This window comes from Cyprinodon variegatus, unplaced genomic scaffold (assembly GCF_000732505.1).
Source record: "Cyprinodon variegatus isolate N-32 unplaced genomic scaffold, C_variegatus-1.0 Scaffold626, whole genome shotgun sequence".
NCBI classification, from domain to species: Eukaryota; Metazoa; Chordata; class Actinopteri; order Cyprinodontiformes; family Cyprinodontidae; genus Cyprinodon; species Cyprinodon variegatus.
This window is the reverse complement of record NW_015151079.1, coordinates 494,046-513,170: the sequence shown is the minus strand read 5'-3', so window position 1 is coordinate 513,170 and position 19,125 is coordinate 494,046. Positions and strand designations below refer to the sequence as shown.

General features: G+C 37.9%; 1 protein-coding gene across 1 annotated transcript; it reads left to right on the top strand.

Moving 5' to 3' along the window:
- The first annotated feature begins 535 nt into the window (after nucleotides 1–535).
- LOC107096471 (protein O-GlcNAcase-like) lies at nucleotides 536–17,561 on the top strand. Its single transcript, XM_015393133.1, has 15 exons — nucleotides 536–637; nucleotides 2,036–2,166; nucleotides 2,255–2,426; nucleotides 2,514–2,612; nucleotides 5,072–5,341; nucleotides 6,385–6,471; nucleotides 6,610–7,085; nucleotides 7,172–7,346; nucleotides 7,835–7,891; nucleotides 10,158–10,243; nucleotides 10,370–10,474; nucleotides 11,602–11,693; nucleotides 12,283–12,472; nucleotides 15,172–15,331; nucleotides 16,703–17,561. The coding sequence occupies exons 1-15, from the start codon at nucleotides 541–543 to the stop codon at nucleotides 16,837–16,839; spliced, it is 2,334 nt and encodes a 777-aa protein (XP_015248619.1). The 5' UTR covers nucleotides 536–540; the 3' UTR covers nucleotides 16,840–17,561.
- The last annotated feature ends 1,564 nt before the right edge of the window (nucleotides 17,562–19,125 follow it).

Genomic DNA, 19,125 nt, shown 5'->3' with positions numbered 1-19,125 from the left:
GACAAGGCAAAGGTTAGACTCAGCTAATCTCAGTAAGGCTAGAGTACCCAATACTGGCAAACACTCTGGCGTCAAGGTGGTGACAGTCCGCAGCTCAAGTACTCCTCTGGTAATGACCCAACGAGCCGCAGGTGTGCAGGGAGGCCCAACGAGGACACGGCACCGCCTGGTGGTGGGAAGAGGAAAAACACAGTAAAACAACCCACAAACTGGAACCCTAACATGGTTATTGCGTTAAACATGGTTAATATGTATTTATTTTTACCTTTAATAAATTCCTTTCTTTTACTGTGAAGAATCAGGTCAAGATTGAGAATCGATGTAATAGGGTGTCCTAATTGTTTTACATGATTGTAAAATAAAGTCAACAGAAGCAACGGCACAGTTTAGAAGATATTCAGGGGACACATTTCTGACCTCTCTATTGACATTACATTTAAATGACAGATGTTTATCAGCCTCTTAGATCAATTTAGTGAAGCTTGTTTTGTTATTTTACAGCAGTGAGACAAAAATTGTCATTTGTACATTTCTGTCAGGATGCAGCTGTGGGGGTTGAACACCTACCTGTACGGTCCCAAAGATGACCTGAAACACAGACTTCTGTGGAGGGAAGTCTATTCTCCGGAAGAAGAAGGTTTGTGTTTTCATTCTATACTTCCATCACGCTACTCACGCAACAAACCATAACTTTAGTAAGAACACACATCTAGATTTAATAACTAAGCTTATTTGCTTGTCAAATATGAAAGAGTCTGAAATAGCAGCAAGGTTTTAAGCAGATTGATGATAGCTACTCAGCGATTTCCAAACATCACAGTTTCTGTTATTTATCTTCAGTTCTGTAGGACAATTAAACATAATTTCCACATACATTTGTAGATCATCTGTCAAACATGAAACAAAATATTACGTATTCTAAAAGCTTACCCAAGGGCCAGCATTTACAAAGAAAACAGTAAGGGTCTAAAATAAAACCTTGCAATACTCCTCGGTTGTTGTCCTCCACAGTCATTAAATATTAAACTGGCCATTTGATTTTTGAGAAAATGCATTTTGGGCCTTTTTAGCCTATCAAAATCCTTGGAAATTGTAAATGGTCTAGGCAGTGTGCAGCTGCATTGTAGTCTTGGGCAGACCCACAGAAGTTAGCCTGCTTAAACCAGCATCACCAAGCCATTCCAACGAAGCAAAAAATAAGCTGGAAATAAAATTTCAACTTATAAAGATGACATGATTTACCTCCAAACGACCTCTACTTTCGGTTAAAAATTTGAAAGGTGAAAAGCTGTTGAAAACTGGGTTTTTTTCAACGTCTCTGATTGGACTAAAGTGGGACAAAGTCAGACTGACTGAACAAAGCCCAATTTTCACCAACTAAATCAAGACTATGATGGACGGACCAGATTTAGCCTTAAAACCAACAGATAAATGACGTCTGGTGTTTGGGTGGTCTGACCACCAACAGCAGGCAAGATGGGGAGTCTTACCCTAAACTTAAATGGACAGAGCAGGAGAAGGAACTGGCAGCCTAGTTTGTTTGTTTGTTACCTCTTCGTAACAGTCAACCCAAGGATTCTCAGTCTTCATTAGAGCTCTACGTGTACAACATAAAGAAAGAAAACGATAATGTTAATATATCACACTAACTAAAATTAAATATGTATTAGAATTTTTATGATCTAGGTTTGTCTATCACTATAGCATTTGAGGCAGTGATTAACAAGGAGAACATAAAGCAAGAAGCAATGTGCCTTTGCATAATTTAGAATAATAATAGTAATAATGGAGATAATTTATGTGTGCGTGTATGAGGAGGTGGGGTGCGCATGGGGTGGTGTTTGGGAGTAGGTGGGGGGTTTAGGAAGTGGGCGGGACTTCAACCTGTGGGCGAGGTTTCAAATTTGCTGAAAGGGTCCTCTTATTCTTTTAACATAGGTCCTTCTCTACCATTTTATTTACCAGGTTTGGTGTAAATCTCTTTAACTTTCATATTTATGAATTGTTCCTTTCCTTTACCCGCTCTTCTTCACAGCTCAGTTGCAAACTCTTATCGTGGAAGCCCAGTCCAGGGGTCTGAGGTTTGTTTATGCGCTCTCTCCTGGTCAGGACATTGTCTTCTCCTCTTCCTGCGACATGACGCTGCTCAAGCGCAAGCTGAAACAGGCTTGTTATCCTTCTTAAAAGTTTTAGAAACACACCTACCTGTTCAGTCAGCCAGAGGCTAACTTGTTTTCGTTTCTTCCTCTGCCAGGTATCAGATCTAGGGTGCCAGGCATATGCCATTCTCTTTGACGACATTGATCATTCCATGTGCCAGGCTGACAGCGAGGCCTTCAGTTCCTTTGCCCATGCTCAGGTCACAGTAACTAATGAGATTTATCGCTTCTTGGGGGAGCCACCTGTCTTCCTTTTCTGCCCTACAGGTAAAGTTCAGGTCGAGTCTACATAAAACACCACCAATGAGTTTTCACAGCAGGAAACATTATTTTCTATTTCTTTCTCACTGTTAGAGTACTGTGGTTCTCTGTGCTCCCCAAGTGTGGCTGAATCTCCCTACCTGCAAACAGTTGGAGAAGACCTTCTACCTAACATAACAGTGATATGGACAGGTAAAAAAAAAAAAAGATGTGTAATCTTGCTGTCTCAGATGTTTTTTGTTGTTGTGGTATCAAACTAGATTAGGTTAATTGCTATGTGATTTCTCTTATCAATATTCAACACAGCTGCTGACTTGATTTATTTACGCAGGCTGCAGGAATCTTGCAGATAAAGTTGTTATGCATTTAGGAATGTTGCTAGGAGTGGCAGTTGTATTGCTGCCAAAGGCATGAGGAAGTTATGTCATGCAGGTTATGCTTTCCATCTGGGTAACTCATTAACAGGTCTTTATTTATGTTGTTCCCTGGAACATGTGATTATTAAGATGCCAAAGCAGTTTTTTTTATTTTCTTTTAAGATCTTCAAAGTTAGCTGAGATTCTGACTTTAGATTATAAACCCAGGTGTGAATTTCATAGAAGATATTGGTTTCCTGTAGGCTTCAGGACATTTGTGTGTCTGCTTTAAAAAGTGTCTGCTTTAAACAAGTGTCTGCTTTAAACATGGAGAAAGTTTAAAGTTGCTGCTGAACCAAACATGGAGAAGCAGCATTTAGTTTCTATGTTCCACGTATCCGGAAAAAAACTTCCAGATGACTGTAAAAGTCCTCAAAGCTTTTTAAGTAAAAGTAAAAAAAAAAAAACAATTGTTTATAATTTCCTTTGGCTGTTGAACTTAAACTATATACTGAAGTATTATTATTAGTTTAATGTTTTTGTCTAGCTTTTTTTTTGTTTTGTTTTACTAGCTGATTTGATCCTGATTTGCTTTTTTTCTACTTTTATTGTTCACTTTGAATTAATTCACTTTGAATTAAACAGTTGTCCTTGTACTGAAACAATTGTCCTTGTACTAAATTGTGCTATACTAATAAACTTGCCATTCCTTTGCCTATGTGGGCATCTGCCCTCTTTCACGAGGAAACAACTTTCTCCCAAAACAGATTTATTTAAAAACTTTATACCTATGCTATAGACTCTAAAATATCTAATATATAAAGCAACCTTGTTTGGGTTATTTTCCAACCCAATGCACGTTTAGTTAGGGCCCTGTCCTACCTTGCCGATTTAGCCAGCATATGCCTGACGTCTCAGAATCTCCTAAAACACTGGCGTAGCCTGAACTTTCTATGTTTTTTCTCAATTTAGACTGTATGCATAGTGTATTCATAATGACTCCAGAACTTATGTTTAACAACAGCCTAACTTATGCATAATGCACTGCAGCGTAATGCCCATGAAATGATGCACAAGCATCATTTCGTGGACATTACGTAGTATCAATTAAATCGCTGCTCGTGAGGGGATTTCTTTGATCCCAGTATTAACCTAGCTGCTGTTTACCACCTGCCCAAAAAAAAAGAATAAATAAAAAAAAAGAAAAAAGAAAGAAAAAAGAAAGAAAGAAATAAAGAAGTTTTACAGTGGCAGCAGATTCAGCATCATGTCTGCTAGGAAGTTTGTTGGTCATGGCCGTGGGCGTGAACACAGCAAGGAACCATCACACTCACCTTCTGGCTCACCCTATGATGGGGATCAAGTCTGGAGGAGTACTGACGGTTTCCTCCTGTGAACTCCTTTTCATACCAAAACGCCATTAAACAGTAGCTATAAGTTAGAAACATGTTCAGTGGTCATCTAAAACATGTGAGAAACGTTGATATGCGTTGGCGATAAGTTCTTAACAAGTTACACATAAGTTATTCACAAGTTACTCATAGGTTTTGGATAAGCTAGACGCCATGACTTATGAGTAACATATGTAGCGTATGTCTATGATCAAATAACTTACCTGTAACTTATGCTCCACGTATGGCATACGTCAGAAAATTTTGAGTATTCATACCTTCCATATGTTGACTTGTGCCAGCATTTTTCAGTGTGCTCTAGCGTGCTTCTGTGTGGGAGCATCTTATACAAAATTCACCGATAACTTATACAATATATGCCAGCATTTTTGCCAGATTTTTTGTATGTAAGTCAAGGTGTGCCAGGGCCTTCATGTACTAATACACCCTAAGGATACTTTTCTACTACATGGTGTTTATGACTTTGAACCACCATAGTGGGTTATAGCTAAATTCAAATGTCAAACTGTTTGGTGGATCAGAGGAACCATCCTATTTGGGGCAAAGATCAAGCAAAAATCATCGCTGCAAGCTCATTCAGGAGGAGCATTTTTTGCAAGTCAGTGACTGGATGCAATCAACTGGTTTTGCTTGCTTAACTTTAAACCAATCTGACTGTATTTTTATCTGTAAAGTGCCTTGAGATGACATGTGTTGTTAATTGGGTCCATATAAATAAACTGAATTGTACTGAATTTAATTGAAGAACATCAGAGAACTGGTCTTCTCAGATGTCAATCTTAACCTGCTAATAATATCTTTTAGATGTGCAAATAATAGTTTAAAGACCTCAGAAATTAGTCTATCATCAAAATGACAGCCTTTCCATTTATCTTTCTCACAGGTAGCAAAGTAATTTCCAGGAAATTGTCCTTAGACTGCCTTGCTGAGTTGGAGTCAGTCCTACAGCGCCCCCCACTGATATGGGACAACCTGCACGCTAATGACTATGATACCCGACGTCTCTTTCTGGGGCCTTTCAAGGGCCGTGACCCTCACATTAGAAGCCACCTGAGGGGTCTGCTGCTCAATCCCAACTGTGAATTTGAAGCCAATTACATCCCACTGCATACTCTGGGCAGCTGGTACAGAGCTGAAAAGGATGATGCACAAGGTAACAAAATGCCCTTCTGTTTAATCGGTCTGTTTAAGCAATTCAATCAGGCATTTTGACCAACAGACTAAACTTATTTTTATTCCTGATTTTCAGACAAACTAGTTCTGTTTCTGGAATGTCCTACTTATTCTTTATGAAATAGTATTAACAGTATTCAGAACATATTTTCTGTAGTTGCAACATTTAAAGTAGCTTTTTATAGTCTTAATGTGTTCCACTATCATACATTATTACTAATTATTTATTCTATAGAGATTGAATAACACATTTTAAGTAGTCCTTCATATCTCATTTTTGCAATTTACACAGTATTTTTATATCATATTGTGTTTTCTTCCTCAAGTTATAAGAACAAAATGACTTGATAAGAAAATGTTACACACACATCTCAATTTTAAACAAACAAAATATTTATAGTCAAATCAAACAAAGCAATGTCAATAAATAGCTGTTGTGTCAGGTTGTGTGGAGGTTTTAGAGGACTGAAATGATGATACAGAAGCTGAGGTGGTTACTTCTAGAGTTAATAAGCAAAGGTGGCAACTGAAGCTGAAGTCCAAAAGCAAAAAAAAGCAGAAAACCAAAATCCAGGAGATGTCAGGGAAAACACACATGAGGATTAGGAGACAAATAGGGAATAGAAGAAGAATAAAAAAACAAAAAAAAAAAACAGAAGCAGCTGAAAAGCATTGAGGGGGTTAAGGTTCTCCTCTATGTAGTGATGGAAAGGTGGTGGAAGAAGTAACATTCCTTTTGTGTTTGGGAGGCTCAGATGGTTTTTGTGAAAGGAAATATCACTGAAACGAGTGGAGACAACAAACATACATTTTAGTGGCTTCAGAACAGCAATTAGAAACAGAAAAAAACTACTAGTTATTTCAAATATGCCAATTTGATATAAGTACCTTTTAGATCCAAGCAATGTGGAAGCTGGTGAAGAAGAACTGCATGATTAGTTGCATCAAATATTCTCCAAATTTTTAAAGTGATGATCCTCTAGCCTTAATTTCAAGCAATTTAACTAAAGTTATATATTTCAGGAGAGGAATATAACTACTGTCCTGAGAGAGCATTAACTGCTGCACTTCATGACTGGATGGAAGAACTTAACCAGCCTCTGCAAGCAGGTAAGACTGTACAAACAAAAGAACTAGGTGGGTCTTTAGATCACCGTTACTTTTATATATTGCATCCCCTGATTTTAGTGGGTATCCAGTAGCGCCACTTAAAGTCACCACAGAACTATGTTTGAATCAATATTTCAGGTCGGCAGGACTCAAAAGCAGACCACCGTGCCTCTGTCTCATCATCGCGTTCCAAAACACCTGACAGGTCTGACTGTCCTTCCACCTTCAGAGCCACCCACGCGGTGCCAAAACTTCCAGTCTTCCCACTTGATTCCAGCTCTCCACCCTCATCCCCACCTTTGAGTAAAGCAGATAAAGAGGGACGAGAAGGAGAGAAAAAACGTTCACAGCAACAAGGTCAACCTCTTGCAGGATCAAAGTCGGCAGCACCTTTTGGTGGGGGCCGGGCACAGCGGGAACAGCGGACACAGGGTCGTGGACTCTGCAATGGAAAGGGGTTACTAAGTGAGGCCCAGGTGCGGCTGCTCGTTGGTCTTCATTATCTCCCCCATGAGCATGGTCCCTCAGCCCAGAAACTCCTGCAAGACCTAACCTGGCTAAAGTCAAACTGCCACCTAGTTGGTGCAAACAGCAAGAAGCCACAACCTCAGAAGGTGATTCATGACATTTCCTTTCTCAGTAGTTATAAACGAAAGAACATCACAGATGAGCATCACTGTGTTTTCCCTGGTGTCCTCAGGTTGACGAGTGGCGTGGGAGAGCCTCCAGATTCTTATCTCTATGTGAAGACATAGCTCAGCTACACTGCAGCGTAGTGGGAGGAGCAAACAGGGCTGTGCTGTATGACCTGTACCCTTATGTGTGGGACCTGAGGAACACCGCTCTGGTGGCCAAAGCCTTCATATGCTGGCTGGGTGAGGACAGTGATAGTGGGAGGGGAAAACAGTTATTTAATAACAATGAAATATTCATATTTGATATTTTATCTCACTAGTTGTTGACTTTTTTCATATATTGCGCTACAGATATAATTCTGACTTTTATTTTCTGTAATCATTACGCTCTTCTCTAACTTCAGTATGTAATACTGAAAGTAATGCATGATGTGCTGCAACAGATAAATAAAACAAAAAGAAAGAAACACTGATAAAGTTAGATATGTCTTTAATATGTTGTATGCATTTAAACATTTATATGAGAGTTTATTCCAGTTGTTTCAAAAGCAGCTAATGTCCTTGTTCTTTTCTCACATAGAGCTCCATTTTACAATTCCTTAGCATTAAGAACAGAGTACATTACAAAGCTGTTTGATATTAACAAGCTAGAACACCTGTTGTTCAGCTGCAAGCCCTCTTAGAGTTGTTGTCATACTTGAATGACACATTCTTGTTGTTTTCCGCAGACGGGCGAGTGCTGAGTGACAGCTCAAGCCTCGGCTCCTGGAGGAACTGCTTTCACTGTGAGTAGTCTATCATTTTTCTTTTTCTCATTGTGCAGCTCGTGCAGTTAGCCACTCTTCATTCGAACTTTAATTATTATAATAATAATTAGCGCAGAAGGGACAGCGCCGTATTTCTGCTGTGAGGAACAAATATTGAAGGGTAGAAATATGAAGAGGAATACGAAAAGGTAAAAAAAAAAGCCTCATGGAAAAGTCAAACATGGTGGCGACATTTTTACGCTTAAACTGCATATTTACGCAAGTTACACATTAGTAGCACAGCCATACATCTCAATCACTGTGCTGCACATTGATTGCATTCCCCTCAGTAGTAAAGAGGACTTAGAAGCTGATAACAAATAAAGCACAAAAAAAACATTTTATCTGGTTTGTTGGACTTTTTAACTAATGGTTTAAAAGGGGCGCCAAGGAGGCCATCTTTGTGAAAATAAAAAAGCCATTTCTCAATAGAAAGGGAGGATAGTTGTTTCAGCTTTGAAGCATTTACATTCAGTCATGGAACTCATTGCCAAGAAGTTACATAAGCACTCCTATTACAATTCAAAAGACCAATCACGAAGCCCAGACACAACAAAAGGCTCCAACAATACATAAGAAGAAAAGTTGGCTATTTCATAAGGATCTGATTTGAAATGTGTTAAAGGGGCTTGTCCTCCATCCTGTTAACTCCAACTAGACTTTGCTCTGGTGTGAGCCAACATCATTGACTTAGACTCCTGGATAGGTGTCAAAACGTCTTCAAAGAAATTAGCAAAAGTCCAGTTGCCTGTTTTGGTTGCCGTGACCCAGATGACTTAGAATTTACACAGGCAGTTTACTTGGGTTTTACAGCGACTGCACAGCAGAGGTGTCAAAAGTATTCATGTTTATTACTCAAGTAGAAGTATACATCCTACAGTTTTGTAGAAATCAACTAAAGCTTTCTACTGAAGTAAGAGTGTAAAAGTACGATTTTTAAAACTACTAAAATGATAAAAGTAAGAGTAATGCAGGACAAAAATGTTAAGGACACAAGTTTTACTCAACTATTAAAGAAACATTTTTCAATGATTTTTGGATGATAACTTCCTTATACTTAATCTTCTTAGCTAATGGCAACAGTGTCAAATTTAACTTTGCTTCATCTTGAAAATATTTCTGTATGTGTCGAACAAGTTGGAGCAGTATCGAGTTCAACCACAAAGAAATTTACAGTCCACATGAAACAAATTATTTTAATGATTTTTATTTTTCTTTCAGTACCAACAGGCCATAATGAAATGGAGCTTAAATGAAACAAAACTGAATCTATTTTTAAAATGTAAGGAGTAGAAATTGAAACATTTAAGAAAATAAGTATTTGAACACCCTGCGATTTTGCAAGTTTTCTGGAATCTGAAATTGTCATCGTAGGTACATGGCCACTGTGAGAGAAAAAATTAAAAAAATAAAAAATCCAGAAAGCACAATATTTGATTTTTTAGCTATATATTTGTATGATACAGCTGTGAATAAGTATTTTAACTCCTACCTATTAGCTAGAATTATGACCCTCAAAGACCTGTTATTGACTTGAATTTGTCCACCTCCACTTAATTTATCATCCTTAATTAGATGCACCTGTTTGTGGTAGTGAGTTGCATAAAAACACTTGTCCACCCTATACCATATATGAGAATCCACCTACTAACATGGCCAAGACCAAAGAGCTGTCAAAAGACTCTAGAGATAAAATTGTACACATCCAAAAGGCTGGATAGGATTTTGGATAAATTGGCAAGCAGCTTGGTGAAAAAAGGTCTGCTGTTGGTACAATTATAAAAAAAAAATGGAAGAAGCTAAACAGGATTGTCAATCTCCCTCAGACTGGGGCTCCTTGTAAGATCTTATCTCGTGGGGTCTCCATGTTCCTACGAAAGGTGAGAAATGAGTCCAGAACTACACGGGAGGAGCTGGTCAATGACCTGAAAAGTACTGGGACCACCGTTTCCAAGCTTATTGTTGGTAATACACCAAAATATCATAGTTTGGATTCATGCATGGCACGGAAGGTTCCCCTGCTTATACAAGCACATGTCAAGGCCTGTCTTAAGTTTGCCAGTGTACTCTTGGATGATCCAGAGATGTAATGGGAGAAAGTAAAGTGTTCAGATGAGACCAAAATAGAACTTTTTGGTCATAATTCTACTAACCGGGTTGGAAGTACCATCCCAAGAACACCATAAGGGTTCTGTCTCCACTAACCTGTGATGATGAATAGACACTTTCTTCTTGGATGTGACAGGGTGTGGGAAGACCACAGGAGCAGACCAGCTGGGAGTGGACTCAGAGCCTTGGGTGTTCAAAGGGGGAGTGTCAGGGGAGGTGCAGGTAGCTTAAATGTTTTCATCCTTTTATGTCTACCTCTACTGCTTAGTCTTTCCCACTTTATCTTTGTCAAATTCAGTCATGAAACTCATCCAGTTGTTGGATTTGTGTTTGTACTTGTTTAATCAGATGCTCCTACCGGTAGGCAGCAGCAGTGAACTTTTCACTCATCCCCCTCCTCTCTTTCCTACCTCTCGTCTCTACAACATCAGACCCTATCACAGCAAAGACAAGGTAAGAGATAATTAACAATTTTTACAACTAAGCATACATTCAACTCAAGTCATCCACTTAATATGCTTTGTTTAAATATGTAAAAAGCTGAGTTTTTTATTGCAGACTTCAGATCTCTGAATTGGTAAAGCTTTGACCTGCTGGTTGTTGGAAATACTGGTTTGTCTTTAACTAGTGATGTTATGGGATGAACCAAGTCTTCGAAGCGTGTGTTGAGTAGTGGAGGGGGCGTTTCCGCAAAGCATGTATTGAGGCTTGCTTCATTTAGGGGAGGGACCAAAATTGATGACATCTGAGCCTCACTGTGCCATACCATGTGACCACTTTGGGATGTGGTTCAGCTCACCCAAGAACTTCCACAGGCATTTAAACAGCCTTAGTATTTAGTCATAATGTGGGAGTTTGTAATTAGTATTTAATAGTATTGCTTACTGAAGTAGAGGTGCTCTTGCAAGTGGCGTCTGCTGTAACACTTAGCTCACCAATCCATTGGTTTTTCAAGACCAGGTTTAAACGATGGAAAGTTGCTATACTGCTTATCAGTGTTTTGGCCAATGTGACCAGTTTGTATTTGGTTGCCCTTTTACCAATATAGATTGTTAAAAAACACTGCCAAATTAGATTGGTTGGTTTCCCCTTTTTTCCACTGAGCACGGAGCTGCCACCTTGCTTGGACTCAAAATGAATCACGGGTTACACAAGGCTACATAGGATACACCGGACCAGTCCTTCAAAACGTCTGTATTCGCTTCCTAAATAATATTTTGACACTTAGTTCATTTTTTCATCCACCAGTTTTATGAAAGGAAGTGTTTGAAAGGTCAACAGAACACAATCTGTTGACTGCTATGTTTAATCTAAATAGTACCTTGAATAAAACAGGTTGTGTTTTTAATCTGAGACCTGTGAAGCAGTTGTTTTCGTTTTGTTTTTATCATGTAAATAGAGGAAGAGAAAGCAAAATCTGCCTAAAGAACATGCCTCAAAATTGGTGGTGCATTCTAGGGAAAGGTTTGACGGATTCAAAATAATCTGTTTCAGCATAGGCCTTAAAAAAAGCTTTATTTCTAAAATCCAATATCAAACCAGAAATGGTAGTGATTACATTTTGATTGACATGCATGTAGGTGGAGCTGTATCGCATGGTCCGCCAGCTTCACCTGAGGACTCAAGGCGGACAAGAGTCCTCTATGGCTCACCCTGATGTCATCGGGGACAGGTTTGTCACCTTATTTATGTTAAACAGTGACAAAGATTAAGAATCAAGACTTTTATTAGTGTGATTTGCTTACACTGACCAGCTTCTTCTTTTTTAGGTTACACAAATATGATGTGTTGCAAATTTAGAAATGGCATTCTGCATACTGTGCCTCGATTGATGATTGTAGTGGTAATTTAAGTTTTCTTAAATGACCTATACAGTTGTTCTTATCTAATATCTGACACTAGGTCCACATTTTTATCTAAAGGTTTGGCTGTTGTTGGATATTTCCTTTATTTCAGACCATTATATGTATTCCTGAGAGGTGGTTCTGTTTAACAAACTCACTCACTACGCAGTGTCTGAAATTTTAAGACCAGGCTGTCTGCCACCAATACGCACAGCTTATTTTAAAATCTCTTAATTCTCTTTGTTTTTTCTTGAAACCTGAGTCAGCTAAAAACTTGGATCTCTAAATGTATAGAAATGCTGCCATGTGATTGGGTGATTTACTAATTCTGTTACCACATGACTGAACCATTTCACCTTATAAGTAGAACAATAACCTTTCTTTAATAATATATTTTCTTTTTCTTACCACCTATAGGTGTCTTGGTCCATGTCTGGCACTGAGCCCTGAGTACAGCTTCATCTTGGAAGATGAGCTAGGCATTTGTGGCTGTGTGCTTGGCATCTTAGATGTCCGCTCCTTTGCCAAGCGATGCCAGGGCAGCTGGATTCCTGCCATGAGAGATAAATACCCACCTAAAGGGAACGGCACACACTCAAACACTCTGGTAAATATGTTGAAATTAGGTGGAGGAGCTTCTTGTGTCTGTTTCATTCTAACAAACGTAGCACGCTATGTGTTTTGATCCTACCAAGAAATCAAGCGGTCATGCACACAATTGTTTTGTGTTGGCTACCTGCTGTTAACATGTAGTTGAAGCATAAATTGTGCAGACTGTGCGGTAGTAAGCTATTTTTAGCAGAGCAGAAATATAATTTGCGATTTTTGTAAGGCTTAGTGAGTCAAGGTGTATGCCAGACGTTTTGCTTTGGCATGTAATCATTTCTATGTTTCACTTGTATCAGAAGGCAGAATTATTTTTTTTTCCTTCCACATAATTATTTTAATGTTGAATGGCAGAAAATAAGAAAGGCATTTCTAACCTGTTGTGTTGCATTCCAAACTTCTGATGCACCTTACAAAAAAGGTAGAAAAACCCTCCGGCATAGGATCAATTTTAAAAGGGAGTTTTTTGAAAATCTTAATTTACATATGCCTGAACTAGCAGACAAGCTGCAGGATAATTTATACTTAACTTATACTGATGAATAGATATCAGTTACTATTAAATCATTTTTTTGTTTGCTCTTTCTAGATCAAATAGTTAACTTTTTCATGGGCTTCAGTGTAATAAAGATAATTTTTACATTTTCTTTCACATATTATGCAAAATGTTGACTGATTAGTCAACATTTTGCATAATAAAATAAACAATAAAAATGTAAACCTGTATATCTTATGTATATAATTCAAGAATTGTACCGCTCTAGGGGACTGAAGACTGGAGTAGCTCTACTAGTTTTTTCTGATATTCTTGTTCAGATTTTCTTTTCTTCCTGACGTTTTTCTCCTCTGTGTGTTGTATGCTGTGTTGCTGAAAGGATTTTTGCTGACATCTTTTTATTATGTTATGATGCATTACATAACATAACAGCTGTTTAAGATCATAAAAGCTGAATTAATACTTTTAAGTACTTCTGCAAGTCCCCACATGAGTTGAAATGGAGGTGCTGACTATGCACAGCAGATGGAATTAGAACAAATAGATGAAGGAAACTCAAGGCATCGATTCCATTGCCCATTATGGGTATTGATCTTTACCAAACTAGTTTGAAGAACTCCAAGGCTTAGCAACGATCCAGGTAGATTTTCAGTAATGCAGTTTTGTGTTTTACAGAAACATGGCTGTGGGATCATATGCTAGGCAAGACATATTAAAAAGGCGGTAAAAGCAATGAAATGGGTTAGCAGTGCTTGTGAACAACAGATGGTGTGATCCAGGACATTGGGTCTCTGGATCCCAAATGTTTAAGCCTTTTTTAGTTTTCGTCCATATTATTTCCCACCAAACGAAAATTGGCTGAAAAGATATTGAAAAGATGACATGATTTACTTCCAACGTCTGGTGATTGCGTGCATGAGTGTTAATTTGGCAACTGTTTACATTTTACCACTGTGTTTGTCAGTAGTTCAATCGTAGCTAAGCTGCAAATACAACATTCTAATGCATTTGCGGCAGTAACTGCGGATTTTAATTAGCCCTAGATAAAATACTACATGAAATGTGCTAAACGTATATTGAAGATAATATTTTAAATTCTCAGTATCAGTTCCTCTTCTAGTTCCTTTGCACATGTAAATATGATAGATTTATATGCCATCCCTTGAGTGTATTATTTTGCTTTGTTTTACAATACACTGAATATCAGCATATCAGAGTGGGTTTTACCACTGTTAACCTCTGCATAATTCTATATATTCAAAAGAAAACACAGGATATATCCATATATAACAGACATATTTAGACTATATTTGGTTAAATAGGCACATATTTACCTACTGTCTTAGTTGCTGGTAATTTCAAATGCAAACCTTTTAAAAGTGGAAAAAAGTCCTAATTCCACATTCATCAGAGCCGGTGATGCTTCAAACATTGATAAACAGCATCTAGTGTGTGTAGTGCTTATAAAATCTGTATAAATCTAGCAAGAAATGCTGCTTTTCGCTTTAAACGATATGGACCCTGATGCTCACGTCAAGCATAAAAAAGAAAAAGAGTATGCATATGTTTGAATAGGATGAATGACATCTGAACAATAAAACTTAGAACAATAGTGTCCCTACTAAAGTTGAAATCAAACCTACGCTCATGCTAGACAGTCTTGTCATCTACAGAAATAGATGGCTCTGCAGGGGTGCATCGGAAATAGACGTAGAGTGCATTGGAAAGAAGCCACGTACAGGGAGGTTGACCAGTCTGTGCCATAATGTGGAAATAATTATCTTATCATGTATGGGGATAAAAAAGCCCATTGTAGATTTCAGAAGAATTAGGTTTCAGAAGAATATGCTATTATAATTATTGGAGAAGAAGTGCAGGGGGTGGATTATAAATATATCAGTGTTCAGCTGGACTTCACTTGGCTGGAGACGCAACTATGAAGGGATCTATAAAGAGTGACAGAGCAAAGCGCACTTCTTAAGGAAACTTAGTTACTGTTTGCAGTAAAATGCCTTTTATTTTCTGTAGTTTTATGTAGAGAGTGATCTTAGAGTATCTAACATAATCTGTCTTAGAGATCTTTACAAACTAATCAAGCAAATAAAAAACGAGGAATTACAAAGTCATTTAATTTCTCTATAAATAAAGTGATAACGTATAGTAACATTTTTAACTGAAATGAATGTTTGCTTTTCTCTGAGCAGGAACTGGTCCAACTTATGGAGGAGGACCAGGGTGAGTACCCAGATTCGCTCCTCTATCACTTCCCCTCCCAGCTGCGTCTGGATGCACTTCCTGAGCTGGTGGACATCAGTGTTAGCCGAACGCTGCTCACCGCCCTGCTCACTGCTCTCAAAGCCAACGGTGAGCTCACAGTGGGATGCAATGTGTTTCTCATGTTTTTTAAATGGGAATATGTTATTCTCTTTAGATATATAAAAAATGTCTTATCTTGCTGTTTTTTTAATGCCTTTAATGATTAGCAGCCTATTAAAGTGTGCATTCAAGTTCAACTTTTCAGAATTTTTTCTCAGAATTTATATAAATTTTTAGGGGACTTACTGTAATGCCTTAAGCCAAAACAAAGTAGCTTTGTTCTGATGTCAAAAAGAAATATTCTGGGATTTGTAGTGTCATTTTTTTATTCTTTTGATTATTTAAAGAGCTTTTTTATGGTGAGCATAGGAAAATTAAAAAAAGTTCAATTAAAATATATTAAAAAAAAGATTTAATAATTTGAAATAAAAATGCTGGCTTTGTATTAGAATGTCTCTGGATTATTAAAGTTATAGTGGAGGATTTTTCGCAAATTTTTGAAAAGACTCGCCCTCCCCACTCAAAAAAAAGCACACGTATGACCCTGAGAAGGAACTCCTAGTCGCTGCTTGCATCGGTCATACAAGCTTACTTACCAAAAGAAGGTTTGCAATTTTTCTATGTCAGACTCACTATTGGTAAGTGAAAACAGGGAAGAACACGGCCTTAGATAAACATATTACCAGGATGATTGACAATTAGGAGGGCCACTTATTTTGATGATCCACCCGGAACACCCTACACTATATCTTAAAATTCCCTGTCCATATAGCTCATTTAGATTGACAGCCAAGTAGTTTTGTGCTTACTGCCTCACCTAACTGTAAAGCTGCTTTATCATACTTTTTTAAGCCTGTCAAAGTCAAACATAGGAATATATTGTATATACTATATATTGTATGATTAAATAATTTCTTAAGCAAGAAAAAAAAACATAGTTGTTTTCTCCCAACGAAAGAAGAACACCTGTTTTGAAAATGAGGACACCTCTCCCCATGTGGGAGTTGTTCATTTCATGCCGAATCATTGCTGCGCTGAGAGCTGAATAAAGTCAGAGAATTTTTAATAGTTAAAAAAATATTCGGGATCACAACTTAGACATTTGCTACATTATGAACAGTTGCTGTCCCTGTTTAGATTAGCTGCTAAAAGAAACATATTTGGTGATATGAGGCAGCACCTTGCCACTAATGCAAAACTTAATTTTCATTTGTAAAAAGAGAATAAACATCAAATCATCATCATCAGTCATTTTTTCCCCCTCGATGTTCTTCTTTTCTATGCACTGTTAATAACATTCTGCATATCACTTTGTTTGAGAAACATAGACAATTCTTGTACTGTCTTTCTTTTATTCTGCAGCCATTGAAAACACAAGGAAAGGACTGATGGATGTTTCCTGTTTGTGCTCGTATGCAGGTTCTCAGGGTGTCTTCTGTGAGGTGCAGCCCACGGATCATCAGAGGCTGGAATTTCTAACCAAACTGGGTTTCCTGGAGATCCTCAGAGGAGAAGCCAGGAGCAGAGAGGGGGTGGTTCTCGGAAGGCTGCTCTGAGACCCACAACATACAGAAAGTCACACAAGCCATCGCTTAATAAGAAATTAAAACTCCTTTGAGATACATGAACATTGATGAGCTTCTCACATAAAGTGCATGGTTAGGTATACCACCAAAATTATTTTCTTAAGGGAGTCCTAATGCTTGTTTTAACAAAATGTTGACTTGCTGCCATTAATGTCACCTTGTTCAGTCGATCTAAAGAGTCACTTCCCTAGACATAACCATTTTAAAAGTTAGAAAAAAGAACTGTTTGTTTCTCTCAAGGCTATTACACGTGTTTTCAACCTGATATTGCTTTAACAACTAGGAATTGTTTCTTGTTTGAAGCCCCATTCTGAAATTTTTAAATTGTCAACCTTTTAAGTCAACTGGTTTAAAATCTGCCAACATATTTATGACTTACCACCCCTAAAAAAAATCAAAATAGGAGAAATCCTGGACTTTAACTAAAATCGTTTAGAATCCCTAAACTCATTGAGATAATGCCAAATAGAAAGTCCTTCTTCAGCTTTATGAGATATTTTAGATAACTTAAATAATTTTGATTTATTTACATAAGTGATATGACTTATCTGCCAAGCAATTGGAAATCTCAAAATGTTCAATTAAAGCTACAGTGTGTAATTTTCAGCGACATCTAACGTCCAGACCACAGACCGCAGCAACATGAACATCTCCCCCCCACTGCTTCTCCCCCCCAACAGTACGGCGAGCGTTACGGGACAAAATGTCTTCCACGACGTCCGCATCACCTACCTTCTCAAGTGATGAGGTTTGTTTACATAGATAATTTTAGAGATAGTATTTCATTAGTCTGTGTAGGGTATAGATTTCATGTAGACTTAAGATAATAAATATTACTGTTATTTTTTCTACATCGTTGTGACGTTTTGGTGAGCTGCTTTGCATGGTGATATAAACAGACGAAGTAATTGTAGTCATTAGTTTAACAGCGAGATTGTGTTCGCTGGAAGAATATATATTCCCCGTTTACAGAGTCCAAGTCTTGTTTGTGGCACGGGGGTTACAAGGCGAGGAAGAGGGAGAGGAAGAGGGTGAGGAAGAGGGCAGAGAAGCCGGGGTGGGCGTGCAGCCAGGGCCAGGCGAGGGAGAGGTGCCAGCGGGGTGACTAGAGCAGAGGAGGAAAGGCTTGAAGATCTCCAAAGGAGACGGAGAGAAGTAACCGAGGTATATATCCAGAAAATTATTTTACAGAAAATTACTGAATCATTACCTGTGAAACGTCAGGGACGTTGCTGTATAAGTATACTGGAGAGTAACAGCATCATCACGCAGCATGTTATTGTAATGGGCGATCTCGCAATCGCTAGTTTGTTAGCTCTGCGCTGCCGTAGCGCAAAGATGTCTGCCTCCATGGCTGCGAGACCCGCTCCTATGTAATTATAAATAACGAATTCTAAGGCAACGCAAATATTAAGGTTAAGAGGTTGAGCTCATAGGTGATGATAAATAACATAGTTATGTATAATATCTTACATTTCTGACTGTATATCCCTGTAATTATTACACACTGTAGCTTTAAGCATTAAAGAGATTGATATAGATGCCATTCGGTTGCCCTCAGATAAATGGAATGCTCTGCATGTTCTAAACTGACTATGGCTTATACATCACTTAAAAACAACAAGAATTGTTGCACTAAGAATTTAAAAAGTAGAGACTTGCAGGAAATAAAACTGCTTATTACCCGATGTAAAGGGTATTTAAGAAATCTTAAAGCTTGAACAGGAAGCTTGATCAGGTGATCAAAAATGTTCTGATGTCTTTACATTTTTTTTACAGGCATGAACCCTAGGATAATTAAGCCATTTATAAAATATGAAATATTCTTTAGGTTTCAAACATTTTTTAAGGAGCTGCTATAATATTTTTAAAAACTGTTCCCCTTCATTTAAAGACTCAATTCATGTAAAGCAAAACATGTGTTTTCTCAGTTTGTCACACCACAGAAATATGTTTTATCAATCACCTGTCCAAATTGGAATGATTAAAAACACAACTAAGCATCTAAAATTAGGTCTTAAAAGTAACAGAGAAAAAAATCAGTTTCCTTATCTTTTAGATGCTGGTGCGGATCTGTTTGGGTCGCTCAAATCACATCCTATTCTATTTCATTGCAACCCTTTTAAAGGAAGAAAAATACATCGCACTTTAAGACATGCAGAAAATCCTGAAGCGCAGGAATATTGAAACTAGGGCTTAAACAATGAATCTGATTAATCAATTATTGAAATTATTGTTAACTAATTTAGCAATTGA